Here is a 24,495-nt window from a genome sequence, read left to right as displayed (position 1 = left end):
CCCATTAATATGGCGATGAACTTCTCTCCACCCCTGAGGAATGCCTGTTGATATGTACTAAAGCCAGGGGAGATACTCCGGAAGCACTACAGTTTTACCCACAGGCCACCCCTCCAGAAATCTCACTTTACAATCTACTCATTACCCCTCTTCCACAATGACACCTGTGCCAGAAACCTGGAACATTGTGACCAGACTAATAACATAACAATAGCAACAGCAATAAAATTATGATAATCCTCAAACCGGAAGATTTAGCTAGGTTCAAAGTCCCATGCAGATTTAAGTCCATAGCTCGTCATTGCATAGGCAGGCAGGAGCCCAGGGTTCAGAGCAATCACGCAGCAGTTGCAGCCAGGGGGCGCATCTAGGCTATGAGGACTGTAGAAGAAAATAACCTTAAGGGTGATAAGATACATGTTTTAATGACACCAGCATAGGGAAATCTTGTCCATCAGGTAGGATACATGCAAGAGAGGGGTCCTGTGATAGGACAGTGGCAGGAATGAGACCTCGTCCTGGTCTAGTATACCAGACTTTCACCCGCCTCCCTGTGGGAGTTACAGGTGGGTCAATATGTACGGCTACGGAAGGTACATACACTGGCCATAAAGATAAAACAAAACTTCCCCATAAGATGCTCTTACTTCCTGGACGTTTTGGGTACACTACAGTGATCTTTGGGGGCCACTCAGCTTTTGCTCCAGGAATACACATGAGGCCAGCTTCCAGGCCTTTTCCCCAAGGTGCCAGAACGGTCAGCCATCACTGGTCCATGTGTCGAAATGTCCAGGTCCATGTCGATTCAACAGTGTCTCTGGGGCTTAATGCAGTGGGGGCTGGCAGCAGGATGGTCCCCTGCTGGCCGTACCCTGGCTTCAATAACTCCTCTCTGGTTTGCATATACAGTTGTATAGGCGAGGCAGAAGGTGTGTTAGCATATCCACAGGGCTCTAAGTTCCTTTACGTGGCTTCTCATTCAGACGCTGCAGCACTGTCCACAGGCGAACTGACCAGTCCCGCAGACTGTTGGTGTCCGACTTCAGGCCAGATTTCAACAAACCATTGTACCTCTCTATCATGCCTGCCCTGGTAAGGTTATAGGGTAAATGAAACTTCCATCTTATTTCTAATTGCTGCACCCATTGTTGTAACCCATGTCCAGGAAAGTTAGTGCCTTGATTGCTCTCAGTCACCTGCAGCCGGCCATAGGCTGCAAAGAGATACTCCAGGTCCCTCTTGGTGGTTTGCTGAACTGCACAACGTGAAGGAAAAGCAACCAATAGTCCAGTAGCTGTGTCCACACAAGTCATGGCATACTGATACCCTTCTGACATGGGCAGAGGCCCAGTAGAGTCTACCTGCCACCTGACGAGGGGTATCAGCCCCCTCACTATTGTCCCACATGGAACTCCATGTAAGTCCCTCTTAGAGCACACAAGGCACTCCTTCCGGGCTCTGCTGACTTCTTCAAAGGTCAATGGCAAGCCCCACCAACGGGCTATAGCCCACATTGTCTTTTGCCCCGTGGACAACAAATGCTGGTGTAGCCATTGGGCCACATCAGAGGCAGGCTTTCCTTGTGGCCAGTGCACCTGGGCCAGTGTGTCTGCTTCATCATTCCCTAGGGATGCCAAAGGCAAATGGCCAGTCACATGATACATGGTAACAGTCTTAGTCTCACCAGAGGCCCACAGGTCTTGCCACAACTCTTGCCCCCAGAGGGGCCGGTGACCAACCATCCAGTTGGCATGATACCATGTCGGTAGCCACAGGGTCAAGCCCCGATAGATGGCCCAGCTGTCAGTGCAGACAACTACAGGGGAAGGCTCCTGGGTGATCACGGGCCATACTGCCTGCAACTCAGCCCACTGGCTGCTCTTCCCCTCTCCATCCTCCATCCATATTGCCTCAGTCTTAGGATGGAAAGCCACAGCCCTCCACTTCGGGGGCTGCCCATGACTGGAGCTGTCTGTGTACCAAGCATCTTCAGGTATAGGGGCTTTTCCCTCCTGATAAGGAGTCTCGGCCACCAAGGGCTCAAAAGCAAGTTCTTCCTGCATTCTACTGGTATAGGTCACTGGCCACAGTAAGCACTGGAGTACTCCATGTAAGGGGCTAGTATAGAGGACGCTATGCTGCTGTAAATACGAGCCCCATTTGGCCAGTGTAGGCTTCTGTACCACACCACTCCATGGCCTTTGGGTCCAGTCTCACACCCACCCTGCAATGGGATAGGTGGTTATTAACTTGGTCAGAGCTGCTCTGGTGATGGGCTCCGTAGCCAGCAAAGCATGGTACCTAGCAGCCAGTTGCTTCTCTATCAACATGTACCAGACCTCTGCTCCTTTCCATAGTTGTGACCAGAATCCAATAGGCTGGCATGTCTGTTCAAGCCGCTGCCAAAGGCCCCATCCATAACCATCTTTGGTTAATGAACATCTAGCTCAGGGGGCCTTGATGAGTCCATTACCCTCAAGGCCATACTGCCTGCTTGGCAGCAGTAAAAGCAGCTGCACATGTCTCATCCCAGTCCCACCTGATGCTCTTTCATACCAACTGGTATAAGGGCTTCAGAATTTGTGCCAAGTGTGGGATAAACACTCTCCAGTAGCCCAAAAGACCCCAAAACTCTTGTAATATTGCCACAGTGGTAGGGGTGGAGAAAACCCGGACCTTGTCTATTACTGCTTCAGGAACAACTTTAGTTTTATCTGACCAGACAACCCCCAAGAATTTCACAGACAAATGGGGTCTCTGAACCTTTGTGCTGTTCACAGCCCATCCTTTCTCCTGTAGATGTTGCAACAGTCTAGGAACTTCCCCTTCTAAATCTGAAAGAGAATCGGATGTGAGCATAATATCATCAAGGTAGTGATTCAACTGCACTGTTTGTGGTTTCTTCCATGAGGCCAAGTCTTGGGCTACAAGCCCGTGGCAGATGGTGGGACTGCGGAGGTATCCCTGTGGAAGAACAGTGAATGTCCACTGCTGGCCCTCCCATGTGAACACAAACTGTTCCTGGCTTTCCTGTGCTATCTCAATAGAGAAGAAGGCATTAGAAAGGTCCACTACATAATGATATGTTCCCAGCTCATGGCTGAGGGTGTCCATAAAGGCTGCTATAGAGGGGACAACAGCATGCAAAGGGGGTATGACTTTATTCACTTCCCTGTAGTCCACAGTCATATGTTAGGAGCCTCTGGCTTTTTCACCAGCCACACTGGGGAAAATTCAAAGGACTCTGAGTGGGCTTTATGATGCCCACCCTCTCCAACTCCTGGAGACTTTCTCCAGTTTCCTTGTGCCCCCCAGGCAATTTATACTGCTTAGTATTTGTCACACGCCAAAGTACAGGCTGAGCTACAGGTGGGTGCTTAGCATCTCCCCTCAGAACTGCCTTTACCACATGTACCCTCAGTCTGAACTCACCTGCAGTGGTCTGTAACCACAGGCTGTGCAGGATATCTACCCCCAAAATATATTCAGCAATGGGAGAAATGTACACGGTATACTCCTTTGGGATAAACGCCCTATCCCCAGTGAGATGTGGGTTTTCTCCACTCTAATTGCCTTACCCCCATAGCATCTATCACAGCAAGGGGTCCTGGGAAAATGCTCAGGGTTGCAATGAATCAGAGAACACTCAGCTCCTTTGTCCACCAGTGCCAGGACACGTTGTACATTCACAGGGGACCAATGAATTGCTAATTCTACATGTGACCTACAGTCCCCACCATGTCCCCCAAGGTGGGGACTTTGACCTCCATACTCCCAGTCAAACCATGATGCCCCCTAATCCTCCCGTGGGGATGAGGGCTCAGGCAAACCCTGAGTACTGTCCCCCATGAAGTTTTGCAGGGACATAGGCTGGACATGACTCTGGTTTCCATGTCCTGGACCTCAGGAGCTGGAACTGCTGCTCTGTCTTTAATTGGTGCCACAGTTCTAACAATATTCTATCGGCCTGCCCATTGAGTTTTTCTTTCCCTACCCCAGCCTTTATCAAATCAACTCACATCTGGGTCCTCGAGACCTTCACTGGGCATTTGCACCTCTCCTTTCAGTCCTGGCCCGTACTTCCCTCTGTGCCCTTATTGTTTTAACCTCCCCCAGATCTGCTAAAGTACGAGTAGCCTCCCTTATGGGTTGCCCTACGTGGGGGGCAAGAGTAATCACTAGGGACCCAAAGAGAGATGTGGGAGCTGTATGCAGCAGAGGATTTCTCATTCCTATAGATGATATTTTCCATACTCCATTTCCACAACACCTGCTGGAGCTCTGCATACGTTTTCCAGCTAGTGGGTAAGAATGGTAAATCACCCTGATTAGGCCGAACTACCCTGACAGCAGCTGTCAGCCATTCCAGGAGCATCTGTTTCCCTGAGGCATGATGGGCATTTTGCAGCTGCTGCCGGAGGGAAGGATGAGTCTTCAGGGAAGCCATTCTACTCATCTCAGTACACGGATGTAATAATGTTTTCCACCCCCATATCCCAGAGATGTAAAAGCCATGTAGGCAGAAATTCCAATTGTTAGGCAGGAAAATAGATATGAGTGGAGTGGAAAGAAAATAAGGCCAGTAAGCCCACTAGAAGGGACTCAAAGAGTTAACCAGTTAAAAATGTAAAGCTCCAAGGCCAGGAGCAACTTGGCCTGGAAGTTTAAATACTCCCCAGATAAAGAAAAGTCTCTCAGCATAGCCTATGCTTTCACTGTGTCAATTAGCCATACCTTTGTAAGATTTACTTTAGCCCGCTCAGAGGCCTAGCTTATTCAGGAAGAAGTCTATCTTATAGCTAAGATTGCATTTTAATCAAACAGACAGTGGCTCAGCCCACTCTGGAGGCCGGACAGACAGTCTTGATTGACGCGCTTCCAGACAGAAGCTGATATCCTGGAAAGGATCAAAGCAGTATATTTCTTGTGTTAAGTTAAAAAAAGAAGAAACATAATGTCATATCAAAGATGAACATTCTGAGACCAGTTGGCAGGTCTGCACCCAGCCCTGTGTCACTTTCCTGAAAATCCTCAACCAGACCCTAAACCTGTCGGTAAGCTCCTGTCCCTTAAAAATGTATCTCACCCTCTCAGCACCCCCTCTGCGAGGCGGCTCACATCCCCCTCTTCGAGCGTGCACTTGCTCTCTCTAAATAAAGCTTAAACCTCTCAGGGCACCTCTCCTCCCTGAGGTCGCCCACACTTTTTCTCTCTTCATGGACTTTAAATCTTTTCCTCTGCCTCATTCTTGTATCTCTGCCCTGCAATTCTTTGTTTCAGCGGGGACGAGAACCGAGGAAAATACACAGCGCTCCCCCCAACATAACAGCCTCTGCCTATACAGGACGCCCATGTCCACCAGCTCCTCCTGGGTACAGGGCGGAGTGTGGAGTGCGCCATAGCCTGGGGGAGGGGGCGGCTCCTCCCCCTGCGGAGCCCCCGGTTGTTTCATTTTTATTTTCTTAATTACAGCCAGACGGACCTTTAAAACAGGAGAGGCTTGTACCTGGGGCGGTGGGTCAGCCCACAGCCCCCCTCACCTCCTCCTCCATCTCTGGGGCTGAAAGCATCCCATAGATCATCACCCAGCTCCTCCAAGCGATGCTGAAGTGTGTTCTCTCCCACCTAAGTCCCTTTCTCTCCTGCATAACATTTTCCGCTATCTCGGTGAAAAGAGACCCTGCAATGCCAGCTGCTACCTGGCCCCCTAGGGTCTCCAAGCTGCCTTCCAACTCACAGAGGGCTAATTCTGAAGCTTCCACTGTTTCCACCCTTCCCCAGTGCTGGGTGTTAGAAAAAAGCATAAAACCTAAATGTGATTTATTCCCACCAGGAGGTTTAAACATTTTAACAATAAGGTATTAACAAAGGGCCATATGGTAGAAAACATGCCAGGAAGCTGCTCAGGCTGAGAGTTTGGGTGGGGCAGGAATTGGTAAGGGCCTGGCTGTACCTATTTGAGTTTTTTTTAAGCCTACCAGTGAAATTAAGACAAATGTAAGAGTAGGACCAATGTGGATATAATTGGCTTAGGTGAACTATGGGAAAGAATGTGAACCCTGTGGTACTCAGCCAATGAGGAGTCAGGGGAGGGACTCGCGTACTAGGGAATAAATTACTTGGCGCCAGACACCCGATCTTGCAAGACCTTCATTAAAGCCCCACTCCGCTGTTCTCTGTCTCCGTGTCCACTTACTGAGTTTGGACCAGTGGGTGTGTTTCTCACATGGGGAAGGCTGCACCCCTCTAGGAGGTACTTTACCCTAGAACAATTCCTCACTAGGGGTTCCCAAGTTGGAAGCCCCACAGCTGGGGGGATAACAACAGGTGAAGCTGCACCCTCTGCTGCTGCATCCACTGGGGCCTCCCCGTCATCCACAGGGGGGATTCTGGGCATCTCCCCACCATTTCTAGGGGCAGCCCTCCCAAAGGTAGCACCCATTTGGACAGATTTTGGGTTCAGAGGTACAGCCAGATGTAACTCTGGGGAGAGGAAATCCCAGGGCAAAATGCCTCTAAAATCGAAATCAGTCAAAGAGAGAAAGTTTGAAACCCATTTATTGCTTACAAACCCTGGTCCAGGCCATTTCTCTTTCCTGCTCTGGTAGAAGCAAGCAAGACCTCCCCCCACCCTCTCACCCTCTCGGGTTCAGATAAGCCCTCAGTTGCCCAGGTAATTACCCACTGATATGGAGATGAACTTTTATCCACCCCTAAGGAATGCCTGCTGATATGCGGATGCACTAAAACCAGCCGAGATATTCTGGAAATATTACAATTGTACCCACACCCGCCTTGGCCTCAGCCTGTCCTTCCATAGGGCGCACGGACTGCCAGCCAGGGCCTCTGAGCACCAGGGATAAAAGCTGGAAAAAGAATCTCTACCCATGGACATCAACCTGCTGGTGGAGACAAAAGCAGACCAGAGAGGAAGCAACACCGGGTCAGCGCTCCTGCCAAAGGTGCGCAGGCAGGGCGGTCGGCAGGGGAGACAGGAGGCCTGGGAGGGCGTGGGCGCGCAGCCCTGAGGCCTGGGGCGGCCCCTGCCGGGTCAGGCTGGAAAACTGGGGTGAGGGCTCAGAGGCCAAGTGGACCCCCCTCCCTTTTAGCCGGTTCGGCATGCACAAGGGGTCAGGCCAGGGCCCCGTTCAAGTGTCCAGTGAGGGCATGGACGCTCTGAACTCGGGGGTGGGGGATAGTGAGGGGTGGGGGGTAGTGAGGGGGGCCGGGAGGAAAGGCGGGTTTGGCCAGAAGAGCAGGGCGTGGGAATAATTAAACCAGAGAGGATCTCCGAACGTTCTGCAGCCCGGAGCCAGAAAACCAGTGCAGTCCAGTGGGCAGCTTGAAGAAACGCAGCTGGGTGCGCCGGACCGGGGAGCATGCGCTCCTGTCCAGCAGGACCCGAGGGGCCTGCTGGCAGCGGCCCTGGTTCCTCCGCGGGTTGGCAGCAGCTGGCAGAGGGAAACCGCGTTGGAGGAAGCCCAGCCCCAGCTTCGCCCGCAGTTAAGCGCGAGATCCGGGCTGCGGTCGCGGTGTCCCTGTGCGCCCCAAATCCCAGGATTTTCTCCGACTGGACGGGAGAAGGGGCTATGCCTCACGGAGTGACTGACGCCTGGATCGCACTCCACCCCCGAGGCTCCCATGGGGATCCCCACGCTGCACACAGGGCTGGAGACCCCCCTGGTAGGACGCCCTCCGAGGGTGTGGGCTCACGTGCAGCGTGGAAGGGGAGCTGCCCGGCCGGCGGGACCCAGCGCAGCTCTTCAGTGGGAGCGGCACTGCCCCCGGCAGGGGAGGGGTGTCAGGGCGCTTTGAGTGGCGTCTGCGGGTGCTGCGGCCGGTGTGAGAGGGAACAGGCTGTGCTTCCTGGGCAGCCCCCTGGCCGCAGACCCCAGGAGGCCGGGTGCCGCTGCCAGGCCCACCGAGAGTGGGGACTCTGCACTGAGGGAGTGCTGTTTGGTGAGCAGGCAGGCCTGGAAGGGGACATCCAGGCAGCACTAGGGACAGGGGGAGGCACAGCCCCAGAAGGAGGACCTAGACCACCCAGGAACCTCAGCCTGGTAAGTGCGCCTTGGTGCAAACCTGGCTCTGCTCCTGGAGGGCTGTGTGATGTCGGGTAAGTTACTCAGCCTCTCTGTGCCTCTGTTTTCCCATTTGTGGGGCGGCTTTAGGATACCTTCTTCATAAGCCGCGAATTCCTACGAGCTTTCTGTGAGCTGATACACAGATAGCGCCCACCTCAATACCAGCCAGCAGGCCACCATGCAGAGGACTTACGACAAAGGAGAAGACAGCTCCCCCTGCAGAGGCGTCCTGAGGGACCGCTTTCCTTCTCCCTGTGACCCGGGTGTCCCAGGCAGTCACGAGGCTTGGGGAGAGAAGCCCCTCCGAGGAAGAATGGCTGACTGGGAGCCAAGCAGGACTTGCATCCATGCTGGGGATTCACAGCCGTCAGTGCAGAAGAGGAAGCTAGGCCTGGGCCCCCTGCGCCCCCCACTCCGCAGGAGTCTGGAGCCCCGTCCCAGGGATCCAGTTGGGGATCTGGGGGTCATTATGTAGCTGACCTCAAGGGTCACAGATAGGGGCTCTGTGGGTGGGATTAAAATACTGGGAGTATCTCCAGGTGTCCGAGGGAGGACTGGACATGTAGAGTGATTTTGAGTGGCTCTGGGCCCCTACTTGGGAGCAGTCTGGTAGAAAGTGAACCTACTGATTGGACCCCGTAGCACCAGTCATCCTGGGCAGCAGCAGTGTGGCGTCAGCCTGCCCATGCACAGATGTCACCAGGCCCCGCCTGGTCCATGGCTGCTGTGGATGCGCATCTTTGCAGTCAGCTGGGATCCCGAAGGGTCCCCAGATCCTTGGCTTACCAGAAGGTCCTATCTGTTCTTGGGTGCTCTTGTCTCCACTTCCCCTCCGTGTTTTCTGGGGCTTCTGTGACCTTGGTTTCGTTACAGAACTTGCTACATTAGCCCCTGGACCCGAGACCTATGACATCAGAATCCAGTATTGCCTTCTGCCCACCCTTGAGAGAATTTCATATTGATTCAATGAAGACTTGTATAATAGGGCTCTCCAGAGAAACAGGACAGGGAGAGAGAGAGCTTTATTTCAAAGAACGGGCTCATGTGATTATGTAGGCTTGGTAAATCCAAAACTTGCATGTGAGCTGGCCGGCCAGAGACCCCGGCAAGAGTTGTAATTGGCACCTACAGCCAGTCTGCTGGAGAATTCTTGCTCAGAGGTCAGCCTTTGGTCCAGGCAGACTTCCGGTGGTTAGGCTGAAGCCTGCTGCCTCAGCCCCATCGGGCTGCAGGAACACAGCCCCCTACACCGGGAGGCTTGCAAACCCCAGAGCAGATTGCTCACAGCTCCAGAGGCTGGAAGAGTGAGGTCCCGCTGGGGCCGTGGTCGGGTGAGGGCCTCTTGCCACACGCTTTGTGTGTGTGCTCGTGGTCGGGGGAGCAAGAGCTCCCTGGGGCCTCTTCTAAGGGCGGTAACCCCGCTGTGGAGTCGCCTCCATGGCCCCGCCTCCGGTGGCCCCGCCCCCATGGCGCCTAACACCACCACCTTGAGTAGGATCTCAACGTGAGAATCTGGGGGGACACAGGCATTCAGACCACTGCAACCCCCTACCCACATTATGGAGGGTAATCTGCTTTACTCAAAGTCCACCGATTCAAATGTTAGTCTCTTACTCACAGAAACACCCAGAATAATGTTTGGAACACATCTGGGCCCCGTGGCCTGTCCGAATCGACACATGAAAGTAAACATTACAACTTCTACTTCAAGATAAATCCTTCCAAAAGTCCAATTTAACTCCCTTTCTTTCTTCCACAAAGTTTTGCAGCACTAACAGCACTGGTGCTGGCTCCAGGCATCCCCAAGCCCTTGTTGTACTGCCCAGGACAGGTTGAGTCTGTTTATGTGAGTCTAGATCCCTTTTGGAGGGGGTTTCTGGCAAATCTGAAAAGATTGCTTTAGGATCCATGGCCTGTGATTTGAAGCCACTCGAGTCGATGCTCTCCTGTGGGTTTATTCTCCTTGGGGCCCAGGATGAACGGGAAGCCTGCTTTCTCAAAGTAAATCCCTCTGGATTGTGGGGGACCAGAAAGTGACATCCTTTGCAGTGGACCTGGACTTGCCTCTGCTGTTTGGTCAGCCCCTTCTCTCTTTGCTTCCCGAGTTTGATATTCTATGCTTTGCACAGGTTGGGGTGTTCCGTGCAGTCTTACCAGGTGGGTGGTTTTAACCATCACAGCCAAGGGCAGTCATGTGACAGCATCCCTACATGTACATATAAAACATGTGCAACAGGTGCTTGGGCAAATGTGTCCCACTTGTCTCTCCCATACACTCCCATGTCCTACAGAATGCCATAAAGGAGAGCTTGTGCATAAATTCACCAAGAAAAGACCAGTAACTCTCATAATAAATATATTTTTAACTTCCCAACGAGCACTCAGAAACATTTTCAGCAGCACAATGAGCACTAAACATCAGAATCTTGCCTAGGCTAGACGCCGGGTGCTTCGTGCCCTCCCTGGGAAGGGCGCTGGTCAGGGCAGGGCCCTGCATCTCCAGACCCAAAGGGAAGACGGTCTGTAGCAACCTTGGAAAATCCAAAATCAAGCAATTAAAATAATTTTAAGAGGAGAAAAAGGACAATATAAGGAAAGTTGTCTTTGTTCTAGGAAAGTTTTTTTTCTTCACAGTACAATGACTCATTTATAAAGAGGAAGTGAGTTCTGTTGAAAATACTTGAAATATTCTCTCAGGGGAAGAAAACAGTTCTTCACCAGGTTGGCTGGCCTCTGGGTGGGGGCCTTTGCTCTCTGCTTGTCCTGAGCCAGCAGGGACAGTTCTTCTTCGGAAACCAGGGCCGAGTGCCTGCTGTGGAGAGAAGGAGGCCTGTTACCACCCCAGCATGGCGGGAGAGAGGCTGGTGGACAGGGACGGCTCAGTGGCAGTGAGCTGGCTGGGCCAGTCTAGCTAGATTATCTAGGGCTCTCTACGATAGCCCACCCATGTCTGGGTGAGATGACAGACATGTCCTGGGCAGTAGGGGGCAGAGAGGGACCCCAGGACAGACCCATGGCCCAGCCGGGCAGGCCCCACTTTCAGACGGAAGCCATCATAGTGTGAACCCACAAGGTGGGAAGGGCGGGACTCAATGAGCAAGGCTGCGCAGACAGCATTGTGCGTTGTGCCGGTGTCCCCAAGGAATTCTGCTGAGCAGCCTCTGCTGGGCCCTGCAGCTGCCGAGCTCAGGCCCTGGTGTGGCAGGGGTCGGCACGCACATCCCCCACGGAACCACTGCTGACAGTAAGCCGCAGCCCAGGGCTTCAGGGACCCAACACGCTCCCACCCACCTCACACTTCTAGGCACCCCGTTGCATTCAGGGAACAGTCCTCAGTTTACTTTGGGGGTGAAGGCCACAAATGAGATGCCAAAAACATGCAGTACCCCTCTCTGGGTGGCTGACCCCCCTGGGGAACTGTGGCTGTCCAGAAGCACCTGCCAGTTATCTCGGCAAAGCGAGTATGGGCATCTCTCCACTATTAAGACAACAGAAGTGTGGAGGGAAAATGCCCAGGGAAAGAAGCTGGAGCCCCAGCTGCCTCCGGCTTGGGTTCTGGGAAACAGGCACCCACAGCGCCACCCCACAGTGTCCACCTCCCTGAGAGGGGGTGGAGAGCGGGGGAGCCAGAGGCTGGGCAGGGGAGCCGGCACACAGGGGAGGCGGACTGACTCTCAAGGCTTCCAAAGAGAAAACGCTCTGCGGAGCTGCTTCATCTTAGCTTCACCTAAACACAGATCCTGGGTATGGGCAGGCGAGTGCCAAGCCCTGCAGGCATCGGCCCTGGGATCTGCCACACTGCCAGCTGGGAGGATGGAATTGGAGGGTGTGGGAAGAGGTTTCCAGAACTCACTGTCGGGAGAAAACATGACTTAGCTGTCCCAGAAGGTGTTGTCAATGGTGCTTGAACACAAGGGCAGGCTCCAGATGGTGGGGGGCATGGACAGGGAGATGGCCACCTGCTCAAGGGCTCTGGGGGGGACAGTGTGCAGGGACAGGGCAAGGCAGGGGTCCTGGGAGCAGAAAGGCTGCCCAGAGGAGTGGGGTTGGCCAGACCAGGGCTGTGGGTGTGGAGGGGGTGTCAAGTCAGAGACAGTGTCCATGAGCATGGTGCCCCAGGAATGCCCAGCAGCGGGGAAGGGTCTGTGGGGATCCCCGAGGAATGACGGCCGAAAGAGCAAAACCAGATCAGTCCAGCCCAGAGGCATCGTGGGTGTGGCAAAAGAACAGGTGAGAAGTGTGAATGAGTGTTTGTGCTGTGTATACCTGTAGGTGTGAGAATGAGTGTGCGCAGCTGTGGGTGATGTGTGTGAGCAGGAGTGGGGTGGGGGTGGGGGACAAGGAAGTGCCCGGAAGGCTGGGGTGGGGGCCAGAAACTCAGAAAACATCAGCAGAAAGCTGGGAGCAGGTACCCAAAGTGGAAGGGGATGACCTGGAGAATGTGGGGAATTTTCGGGGTGGCCCCCGCTGGGACGCTGGCTGCGGCTCTGAGGAGAGGAGGCCCACTCTCTGGCTGCAGCTTCTTCGACGAGCCCGGGGGGACATGTCCCCCGAGCTTCTAAAGGACAGGACGCACTGTAAGTACCTTTTCACAGCAGGGATGTTGCTCCATACATGCACGGCATTGTGGATGGCTCTGCCGCAGGCATCCGGGATGGTCACGGGGTCAGTCTGAGGGATGGAATGGGGATGGCTGTGGCTCAAGGTGACCTGGACATTGACCTCTGCCCCCACGGTGTCCAGGCCTCAGCTGCCACGGGGACCATGTCTGGCCCAGAACAGTCAGCACCCTGGTTTCTAGGCTGACTTTGCCTCACGGTTGGCATTGCCACACGTCACTTCTTTTTTCTTATAAATCACAAGATACTATTTTAAAACTTTTAACCCATGGTTTCTTCATTCCCACAGTCATGACCAGGGGTTCCCCACCCATGCCAGCTCATTGGTGATTCCCGTGAAGTATAAAGAATCCTTGGTCTTTGAGCCAAAGAATAAAGAAGGCTTTTATCTTTGAGCCAAGGGAATGTTCTGTCTTGGGAAGATAAGAGGCTTTGCTGGCAGAGAGCAGGGTTTCTACATTGCTGGGCAGTGCTCATCAGGAGCCCAGTGGGCTGCCTGAGTCCTGGTGTCACAGGCTCCCTAGAAGGCACAGAAGGATTGGGGGAGGAGGGGTGGGAGGTAAGAAGGACCTTCCATGCTGGGAGGGGAGCTGTGGAAGGGAGAGAGGCATACAGGGGAAACCAAGGCAAGAGGCCCTGTGGTCCCTGACACCCAACACAAGGTGGCCTTCACTTCACCTCCCTGGAGTCGGGAGGCTGGCAGAGAGGCCCACGTGGACCAGTTCTGATCTATCAGACACGTGTGTAAAATGACTGAAGGTCAGTATTTTTGCTGTCCTGGTGCCTGGGTTTGCAAACCGCAGTTTTTGGCCAGACCCATGACTATTCACTCGTACATTTTTTTGATAAACAGCGCAATTTATAAGCCTGGTCCTGACTACTGTTATATGGTGGCCTGTCAATATTGTTTAAATTCCAGACTTCCTGGTAAGGAGAAACAACCACAGATGTGGAAGAAAGCAAATGAATCATGATGACACTTGGCCAACTCTATGAAGATGATTTTTAAAAGCAGAATTTAGTGGATTATATTCCAGGAAAACACACCTTACCAAACTGACCTCAGAAAAGATGCAAATTTTAATGGATCAGTTTCCACAGAAAGGCTGCTTCTTTTTTAAGACAAAGGCAACAAATACCAATCCAGACAGTTTCACAGGGGAATTTTGTCAATTTCTCAAATGGGTTTATGAAGCAAATCTAACATTGGTGCCCGAACCCAACAAAGATCACATGAAAGAAAGAAACTACATACTAGTCTCTCCTGTGCTGGTCAAAGCAAGTGTCCCAAAGGAGATGTTCCCCAGATGGGCGCAGACAACACAGCTGAGTGGCTTTTTTGCAGGAATGCAAGGATGGCTCATTAATAGGAACTCAATTAGCATACTCTAACCCTATTACTAGGTCTAAAGAGGAAAATTATCTAATTATCTCTACAGATATAAAAAAGAACATTTGGCAGAATCCAACAACTATTCTTGATAAAATTACTCAAAAAGAAGAAAGAAAGAAACCAATAGAAACTTCTGGGAACTTTCTTAACATAGTGAAATGCATCAACGCCAACCTAAAGCCAGTGTTAGTTTAGCAGGGAAATACTGAGAACATTTCCAAGAAAGTCAGGAATGAGACACAAACACCTAGAAATCTCATTCAATGAGCTGAAAATGACCCATTCCACAAGGTAATTCAGGAAGGCTGCAGGAACAGAACTAATGCCACAGGGGGAATGGAAAGGCAGGACGCTTGGAGTAAATGTAACCAGAGCCACAGGATAGCTCGTGACTCTGCAGGTGAGGCCCGGGCAAGGCACCTCAGCTGTGCTGGTGGGCCTGTGGACTGGGACCACTTCCCAGGGTGATGGCCGTGTCTATGAAAATGACAAGCACTCCATCCTCCGACCATTAGCCTCTGCCTATGATTGAGTCCTAGGTATCCTCATACACCCCTTCTTTGGAGCAAAAGTTTAAAAACAACCCAGTTATGCATTAATAGGGAACAGTCACATACATTCTTTATGTTCATACAAAGTCAAACTGCACAGAGCAAAACATGTATGCTGAAACACAGGATGAGAAAGGTGCTTCTGCAGTGGAAGGATTCCCAGGGGACGGAGTGAAAGATCCAGACGCAGAGCCACAGTGGGCACGGGGTGCCTGCACCTGCGTAAGGAGACCTGGAGGCCCCAGGAAGCTAGAGGGGAGGCCTCGGGTGCAGGGGGGGGTCAGGGCAGAGAGGGGACTTCCATTAAGTTTGTAGACATTTAGATGTGGGGCGTCGTCCTGCCAGGAGGGCCCTGTGTGTGGTGGGGGTGCCAGGTCAGCCCTGGACGGACTGGGTACTGGGTTCAGGGAGGCTCCTCTGATGCACAGACAGAAAAAGCAAGGGTGTTGGCACCCGAGGGCATGTGGGAGTGTGTGCGGTACAATGTGTGAGCGTCTGTGTGGTATAGTGGCCCGTCCTGGAGCACAGCACGAAGGGGTGCCCTCTGAGGCCGCCCTGAGGGCTGTCTGTGCCTCTGTGGTGTTATGGCCCTGTGACTCTGAAACCCAGGCTCTGGGCTGGGGCCCAAGCTGCCCCCCAGCTGCCCCCAGAGAGCTGGCATGTCCACGGGAGACCATGGCCCTGCACATACCTCCAGAAAGCGAGTGGCTGTGGTCCGGTCATCTTCCCTCAGCACCAGGTTGTCCACAAACATCCAGAAGAAGGGCTGTTGGCTGGCCAGCCGGGGCCGTGAGTACTGCAGGATGCGGTGGAACTGGAACAGGTACCACCCTGGGGCGAGCACCATCAGGTGGGTCTGGGGGCATGGGGCTTGGGGCTGAGGCTGTGCCAGGGCAGGGGTGATTGGGAATGGGCCAGCTTCCATGTGGCCCCTGGCCCCCAGGTATCCTGCCCATTCCCTAGCAGCACGTGAGCCTCAAGGACACGGGTGTCTTCCAGAGCCAGACCCCAGCCTCACCCCACGCCCCGCACCTGTGCACTTGATGCAGGTGGCAAAGGGCACATGCTGTGTTCTTCCATGAATAACCCATTGGAGGAGCTGCAGGGACGGGACCCCAGCAGAGGCTACCTGGGGGTGGCAGTGTATCCCAACCCACTAAACTGCACTTGCCGACTGTGAACCACGTGTGTCGTGAAACCTCAGTGCAGCTGTCCTCTTAAAATGCAATGTACAATCTCTGCCCTCCCTGAGGAGGGCCAGGGACCGGGGCTGGGGGGAAAGAGGGTCTGGGCATGTTTTGCAGACTGTGGTCTCCTACCAGGCGGATGGTCACAGGCGTGACCCAGTGGGGGCGTAGAGCCATACACGAGGTCGAACGGGCCCCATTCTCGCACCTGCAGGACAAGGGCATGTGGTGGAGCTGGGGGCTGTCCTCTCCTGGCGGGAGCTTGGGAGGGCCAGGCAGTCACCACAGGACCCAGGGCAGCCTGTGCTGCTCACATCACATTCATGAGGCTGACCCACTCGCCCTGCAGGGCCACCAGGTGAGGCCCCCGTAGGTCTCAGTGGCCAGCCCTCTGCTAACACTGGGTTCTGAAGAGATTCCTTTGTGCCAGGTGCTGCACCTACAGAGCTGCTCCTGGGAAGGCTGACACACTGACCCTGAGGATGCACGGGGATTTTGTGGGTACCCTCACATGAACGCAGCAGCCAGCAGCCAGCAGCTGGGCTGCAGACTTCCTGCCGAGCACAGACAGCTCCCACAAAACCATGGAAGCCACACGGTCCTTCCGTGGCCAAGCTGGAGGAAGACTAAACCCACCAGTCCACCATCAAGCCTGAGCAGAAGCAGGGAAGGACGCCCTTCAACCACAAAGTGACCCAGTGCCTCTCTGGGGGCCTGGAGGGACTCTGCTTAATGACAATTCCAGCTGTGAGTCCTTCTCCCCCTCACACCCCCACCCCCACAAAAAAATGAATGAGACACCTAAATACTGGATCCCTGGATTTCTGACAGCAGTTCCTCCAGAACAGACCCCTGCTTCCTGGACCCTTCCCCCAAATCACTGCAGCCTCTGGCCCCAAACCTCACCCACTGCCCAGCATGGTCCTGGTCCCGGCGAGCTAATAGTGCCAACTACAAGTGTGCTCTGGGTACAGCCAATTGTGGCCCACTGACCACAGCTGCGGTGTGTGTGGGGGGGTGTCAGCCAGGGGGATGGGCAAGGGGGTGCCGGAGGTGAGTGAAGCTGGTGGCCTGGGTGCACTGATCTGGGTAAGCAGTGTGGATAGAGCAGCTCACAGAGACGCAGGTGAGTGTTTGGGGGAACGCCTAGCCCCCCCAGCCAGCTGCCCATTGGGCCAGAAAGGGAACCTGCTAGAGAATGCGAACCTGCCAGAGAATGTGTTAAAAATCCCAAATCTGCAGCCGTGTGTGGCAAGCAGACCTTGGGAACGGGGTGAGCACCAGCCCCTTCACAGCTGCAGGAAGGGCTGCAAAACAGTAAAGCCATTTCACAGGCTTTAATACTCTCCATGTTCCAGACACAGAATCTGGCATTGGGGTGAAGGAGAGACTGGGGTCCCCCTGCCCTGAGACCATCAGGAGGTGGCTCTCTCCCTTCCCTCGGCTTCGAGGGGCTCATGATCCAGCTGGGTGATGGCAAGTCATTTTTAGGCATTTCCTTCAAGGCTACCACCCAGGATGGCAGGAAATAGCCCTGAAGGGAGCCAGGCCACCTCCTCGCACTGTTGAGTATGTTTTCAATCAGTGACTGTTTATTTCAAGACTCGGCACTTTCATTTTAGAGGGGGCATGGAGGAAAATCTGTCTGGGCCTCTCAGGCGGCAGGATTGCCCCTTGGATTTCAACAGGGCAGATGGGAAGTGTGGCCGAGAGCTCTGTTGGGGCTGGGGCAGCATGCAGGCCAGGGAAATGTCTCCTCATCTCTCCTGCTGGGGGGAATAGCCTGCAGCTGTGCAGATGGCCGGAGAGAGCCATGCAGGCCCGCAGCCCCTCCCCAGGCCCCTATGCTCCTCCCTACTCCTCCCTGCACCCAGCCCTCCTGCACACCCCCACCTGGCCCCCACCTGGACCCCCGGCCATCCCTGCACCCCCATCTGAACCCCCTGGGTCCCTGCCACTTCCTGCACCCCACCCCTGCTGCCAGTGCACCCCCCACCTCCTCCCCACAGCATGGCTGTGGGGCCCCTCTACACCCGCTGCGCATCTAGGCCTCGAGTCAAGCAGTACTTACATCTCTCCTCACTACATCGGTGACGTCATCCAAATGTTTCAGTCTCCCTGGGTCAGAACCGGTTTCCAAAAAGCCTAAACTTGTTAGCTCTGGATATGGAGAAGTAAGGACACAGAAGGGCTAATGTTGATTTTGAGCCCACATAGAATCAAAAGGCCAACACTGATCAGAGAACGGGTCTGCTATTAATGAGTGAACTGTTTCTTTAATGACATGACAGGACTGAGGAAGAAGATACATGTTGCATCATAAATTCAGTGAGCAAGCTCCTCTGACCCTGGACAGGAACGTCAGGCCATGTGCTGCAAGCCCAGGCCTCCCTGGGTGCCACACTCTGGTTAGGAATCTGCCTGGTGGCAGAGGCCATGCTCGTGCCCGTGCTGGGTGGTGCCTAGGCCCCTTCAGCTGGCAGGCTTTGCCTGCTCTGTGCATGTCCCAGGCCCAGCCATGTCACATGGGTGTGCGCATGTGTGAGGCCATGTGACCATGTCACAGCAGGCAGGCAGCACAGTGCAGAAGCAGGCAGACCCCGAATCACTTCCAGAGACTAAGGAACATTCCCATGGGTCCTTCTCATGTCTGCTGGGGCCGCAAGAATCCATAGGATTTCCAAAGGCACCAGCAGGTGGGGGAGCAGAGCAGGGTCCCCAGGGGGCAGGGCACCCAGGAAAACTGGCACATAGCCTGTGGCCAGCCTGACTGAGCCGGGCATTTGGGCCACAGGGTGGTCAAGTGTGAGGTGTCTGAAGTGGACTTTGGAGTTTGGTGGCCACGGGCAGGCTGTGGCCTGGTTGGGCGCCCTCATCCCTGGCACTTTACACCTGCTGGCTTGCTTTTTGTTTTTCTTCCAAGGCATCCTTTCTGATGGGGCTCCTGGAACCACCCCACTCCCTGCCTCCTGAAAGTGGCCCTCAGGCCATCTGCTCACTGGGCCACACCCTTGACACAGGGAACTGCCCAGATGCTCAGCAGGCGGGACGCCTGGAGCATTCTGTCCCCCCAGGTGCCCTGGGGGTCTCGCTCCAGGCAGACCCATCTTTTCAGTGTGAGTCCTCTGAACTTCACTGTGCTCACCTTTCTTGATGTCCCCGAAAAGGGACAGCACCCGGACTGGCTCTCTCTTCCACACAGGTACAGTTTTATACATCTCAAGGGGACTTTCCTGTTTATTTAAAATAAAGGGTTTGCAGGGCATTCTGACAGCTCCTTGGTTACACAGCCCTCCAGTTGCCAAGAAACCCCTCCAGCCAGTGGGAGCATTTCCCAACCATGCACCTGCCGAAGCCGCTGGCCTGCCCTGGCCACACTGCCCCCGCCACCTCCATGAAGACACCCCCAGGCCAAGCTGTGCGGCTCTGGCCCCCACCAGGCTGTCGCTAGCAAAGGTACGGCAGGTGTGAGAGGATTTTCCTGATTGTGAAGGAAGACAATTCCATCCCAAAAGGAAGCATGTCCTTCGTGTTTCTAGGACAGCCTCTGATCTGGAGGGTTTGGAATGTGCACAGCAGTGTCCTCTTCGTCCCCAGCATGGACTCTGAACATGAGCCCCAAGACACCTGGCACCCCTGAGAGCTGCCAGCTGAAACAGAAGCTGTGGATCACACCCACCCTCCCCTGCTAGGATGCTGATCTATTTGTAAAAACGTCCCCCCACCTCCAGGACCTCTGGTCCCCAGGAGGCTGCACTTGGGGGTGCTTGGCCCAAACAGAGCATTAAACTGCTGATGGCTGGAGACCAGGCCTGTGCAGGGGGCCACCGGCATGTGAAGCTGGCAGGAGACCCTGGGGTACACGGGGAGGGGCTGCCTGGGGCTGGAGGAGATGGGCTGGTGGGCTGTGAGTCTGCAAGGGCAGGAGCTCCCAGACTGCCTGGGGGCACGTTCGGCTGCTGGCACAGGTGCGGCTCTGGGAACCCTGGAGCACATGTCCCTGTCCCCAGTGCCGCTGGAGGGGCAGGCTTCCTGGGTGGCACCAACCACTGCGTCTTCCTCCCAGTGAAACTCCTGCAGCGTGCTCACACAGGGGCTTTCTACACTGAGATGGAAGGTCCTACATGGACCTCCAGAGAACTCTCTCCACAGGGTGTGCAAGCGCCATAACGGCGCAGGCATACCGTGTCTGTGGCAGGAAGTGTCTGTGTGCCCACCCTGTGTCGGGGAGCCTGTGGACAGGTGCCCACTCATGTGCCCTGTGGGTAGCCCAGCGGTGCTGTGCCAGTCTCCAGAAGCCATCCTGCCCACCGCCATGGGGCAGAGAGCCCTGCCCGGTGCTGGCCCTGAGGAGAGAGGCATCCCTGGGGCTGGGGACACCCCCCGGGGTCAGCGAGCACCCCTTAGCCCCAGTGGTGACACGTGTGCAGCTCCAGCAGATCCAGGGTGGCAGGCAGTGGGCAGACGTCTCGGCCTGCCTGCTTTCCCCCTAGGCTGCAGCCCGCAGCACCAGCCGCAGCTGGCGAGGTTGCTCCCTTTCTGCTACCTCAGGAGACGACTTTGCTCAACTTGCAGGAATGTGAGATGGTGGTGGAACCCAGGGGCCCCCGTGCTCCCTGTGGGCCCCTTGCTGCCTGCTGCCTGCCCCCCGAGGCCTCATCCCTTCCATCTTAGTTTCCTGGGACTATCCTACCAAATGGACATCAGCTGTGTCACTTAAAACTACCAATATATTCAAGAGGCCAGAAGTCCCAGCTCCCGGTGTGAGCAGGGCTGACCACCTCCGGGGGCCCCCCAGCTCCCCCAGCTCCTCCGGGGTGGCCAGCAGCCCTCGTAGTCCCTGGCTTAGAGACAACAGCCCCAGCCTTTCCCCTCTCGGCACATGCCTGTCTGCCCTCTGCTTCTCCACGTTCCAAATCTCCCTGTCGTCATCCTGCTAGGATGCCAGTCACTGCGTTCTTCTAGGACGCCTCCCTGATCGGGGTCGGCCTCTCCTCGGGATCTAGCTAAACACCATCTGCAAAGATTTTCTCTCCTCTCATTCGTGGGCTCTGGGGTTAGAACTTGGATGGATCTTTTGAGGGGACAGAGTCCGACCCACTTGGATGAGCCCGGAGTTCCTGCGGTGCTCCCGGCTCCCGGCCTTGACTCTCCTGAGTGCCCATGTGTGCCGCGCGTCAGTGCCCCGGCTGAGCCACCAGGCGCGGCCAAGTGCTGGACTTGGAGGCACACCTCTGCCAGCGCCTCTCCTGGCTGCTACAAATGCCCCGTGCCCAGGCCTCGAAGAGACAAAACTGCCATTCTACAGCAAGTTTTAAAAATGGACCCGTCCAGTAGAGCTTGCTATCAAAGGGGAAAATGAGAAATGTGCATTTGCTTCAAAGCCTTTAACTTCAGCACGCATCAGATGGGCATTTTGCAGTGAGTATCCGGAGAAAACAAAATGGGGGCCCGCACCCCGCCTGTCCTGGAAGCCCAGCAGCCCTTACCGACTCTTGGTCGCAGAAGGCTTTCAGCCGAGCCCGCCACTTCCTGCGCCTGCGCAGCAGCCCGCTATGGGGGAAGGGCAGGCAGAGGAAGCACACCCAGTTACTCATGGCCTGAATTCTCCCCGACGTCCCGGGGCTGACCAGCGTGTCGACGCACTCGAAACAGTAGCATCTGGAGTCAAACAGAAAACCACAGTGGCTGAAATGACATTCCTGTGGCCTCCAGATGAAACCTCAGTCACGGGCAGACAGAGGTGAGCCCGCTCCCGGTCTCAGCCTCAGAGAGCGCCGTGCAAGCTGCAGTCAGGCACACGTGGAAAGACAACCGGCACGGTGGAGGGTGAGGTGGACAGGGGAATGGGGGCCAGTTCCTCCTAGAGACCTGGAGTGACAGGAACCCAGTGATCTGCAGAAGGCAGCAGGGCTTATGAATAAAGATAGATTTCAAAGAATCCCCTAAGCCACCTGTCTAACTCTGAGCCTGCAGAAAGAGGTCTGGCCTCCCAGTGAAGCAGGTGCAGGAGCACAGGCTGGGGGCGGGGCAGATGTGGGGAGGGTGAGCGCAAGTTGGCCACACGGACTGGGGTGAGGCGGCCACGTGAGGAGACTATAACCCCCCCACCCCACCCCCACCATTGGCCCCGCGCCCCTGGCCTCACCGGGTGCAGTCGGGGTTTTCACAGATGAGCAGTGTCTCTCCCGTGCAGCAGATGGAGCAGTAGGACTGGTACCCGTCATCGTCGTACAAGAAGAGGCAGTTCAGGAACTTGTCCTGGGATGGAGGAGAGGCAAAGCCAGGCTAGGGCCTGCTCTGCTCTGAGGGCTCCCTGAAGCCACCCGCACCTTCCCGCTTACCTTGCAGGGAGCGCACATCCCCCCCTCAAACAGAGGGTGCTGTGTATGCACCTGGAAACTTCCACAGCAGATGCACGTATCTAGGGTGGACACCCAAAGTGCACGTGTGTCGTAACACCATCACAGAGTGTGACCGACTTAGGACTAAACTTAATAAATGAAGCACAAGACCTATACACTGAAAACCATAAAACGTGGTTGAAAGACATCAAAGATCTAAACAAAGGGAAGGTAACCCACAGTCATGGATCAGAAACTCAGCATTGGTAAAACGGTGAGCCTCCCCAAATTGGTCTACAGATCCCTCTCAAAACCCCAGCTAGCTTTTTTTCCTTTTGCAGAAACTGTCAAGCTGGTCCTGAAGTGCACATGGAAATCAACAGGTCCGAGACAGGCAGATTTACAGAGAAAGAAAGGAGACTGATGGCTGCCTAATGTTGAAAGACGACGCAGGGGTTGGGGGCGATGGAGTGTAACTCTGAATGGGTATGGGGTTTGTTTTGAGGGTAATTAAAATGTCCTAAAATTAGACTGTGGTGATTGTTGTGCAACTCCATAAATACACTAAAACAGACTGAACTGTGCACTTCGAAGCCCCAGGGGCCCTGGGCAGGTGGAGGGGAGACGGGAAGGCCCCAGCGACATCATCTGCCTTCTTCCAGGGGTGGAGGACTGATCAGGGCTTAGGCAAGCCTTTCTGGGGCTGGGTGACCTTCCCCACCACCTGGGCCCGGCAGGCGGCAGCCACTCACCTTCTATGTCTCTCTGGTTAACCTTGACTTCATATGCAATGAGATCTGGAAAAGAAAAGTGGCCCTTCCTTCCTCTGCCTGCCTCTAATTTAAACATGGCCAGGAAGGTCCATCTTCTGATGGCCCAGGAGCCAGAGGACCCCTGCCACCCCCCACAACCCCCGCCTTCCCTGGCATGATGACATGGGGGCCTGTGGGAGCCTCTGGGTCGGGCCCTCCTGCCGCTGCCTGGCCCCCGCGTGCTGCCCGCCTGGCCCCCGCGTGCTGCCCAGGCCTGGGCCTGGCTTCCTGAGGGCCAGGCCCTCACCTCTGCGGGGCCCGGGTGAAGCGGGTGATGACAGCTCGCTGGAGCCCACCAGGATGATGTCCGTGCTGCATTCTGCCTCGGGGTCTGGGACTGGGACACGCAGGGGAAGGGAATGGCTGTTAGCCTCTGCGCAGGAGCCCCTGGCCCCCAGTGTGGCCGATGGAGCAGGCCACCTGACTCTCAGCAGGGATGAAGGTGCAGGAAGGCCTGCAGTGAGTGCCACCCCTGTGAGGGGGTCAGTATGTCCCCTGCCACATGTCCCTCCCTGCCTGGGGCCCCTGCCACCATTGGGTAAGGGGCCCTTCTCACCAAAAGGGGAGTGTAGGGGACCTTATGGAGCCACAGTCTGCCCATGCAGATCTGGGCCCCTCAGACACTCCCGTACCCCTCTTCCCAGTGTCCCCCAGACCCAAGCCTGCAGCTTCTCCTATCAGAGCCTCAAAGGCAGGAGGCTGAGGAGAAATGGCCTCACGGATTTCACAGGGTGGCAGCCACGGTTCCCCGTCCAGCTGTCCGGCAGGTTCGGAGTCAGGGTCCCCATGGTGGATGGTCTCCAGGCTGGGGCTCCCTGGGGAGGAGAGGGCCATGGACCCGGGTGAGGGGCCTCCGAAACCAGCCGGGCACCTTCAGGTGGAAGGACTGGGGGTGGGCGGCTGAGGAGCAGGGTGGAGGGCGGGGGCGTGCAGGGTGCCCACGTGATGTGCGGGGGCGGAGAGGGGCGGGAAACCCTCAGTGTGCAGGTGGGCGTGTGTAGGGCAGAGGGGTGAGGTGCTCACAAGGGAAGGGGCTAGGGAATACAGTGACAGGGAGGGGAGGGGAGCCCTCGGGTGGGGAGCCCTTGGGTGGGGAGCCCTCGGGTGGGGAGCGGCTGAGAGCTCGGGAGAGTGAGGGGCTGGGGCGGTGGAGGGGAGGGTGCTTGGTAAGGGGGAGCTGGATGCAGGCTGGAGTTAGGGGTGGGTGGGTCTCAGGGCAGGGCGAGGAGCTGGGGAGCTCAGTGGGGTGAGGGGTGGAGGACTGGGTGCTCAAGAGCAGGGCCTAGAGGACTTGGTGCTGGGCCAGGCTGGGGTGGGGCTCAGGGTGAGGGGGTTCAGTGAGATTTCAGGGAGCTGGGTGGCATACAGGCCGAGAGGCGAGGAAGAGAAAGTGAGGGGGTGTTTACTGCATGGGGATGGGCCAGGGGCACTTGGGGCATTTGGGGGGTGCTCAGTTGCCGGGTCTCAGTCAGGGACTCCCAGCAGGAGGCAGAGGACCACCTGGC

At 55.5% G+C, this 24,495-nt stretch overlaps 1 protein-coding gene across 1 annotated transcript; it reads right to left on the bottom strand.

Annotated features, from left to right (window-relative positions):
* Positions 1-10,731: 10,731 nt before the first annotated feature.
* On the bottom strand, positions 10,732-23,824 carry DNMT3L (DNA methyltransferase 3 like). The gene is given in 13 exon segments (XM_017670179.1): positions 10,732-10,757; positions 10,760-10,896; positions 12,670-12,755; positions 15,339-15,478; positions 15,967-16,042; positions 17,906-17,994; positions 18,980-19,067; positions 21,324-21,495; positions 21,983-22,095; positions 22,179-22,258; positions 22,931-22,975; positions 23,238-23,327; positions 23,623-23,824. Coding segments are annotated over 13 exon segments (1,344 nt in total).
* Between the last annotated feature and the right edge of the window lie 671 nt (positions 23,825-24,495).

This window comes from Manis javanica, chromosome 3, assembly GCF_040802235.1.
Source record: "Manis javanica isolate MJ-LG chromosome 3, MJ_LKY, whole genome shotgun sequence".
Taxonomy (NCBI): Eukaryota; Metazoa; Chordata; class Mammalia; order Pholidota; family Manidae; genus Manis; species Manis javanica.
Note: the sequence above shows the minus strand (reverse complement) of the source record. Positions and strands in the feature narration are given on the sequence as shown.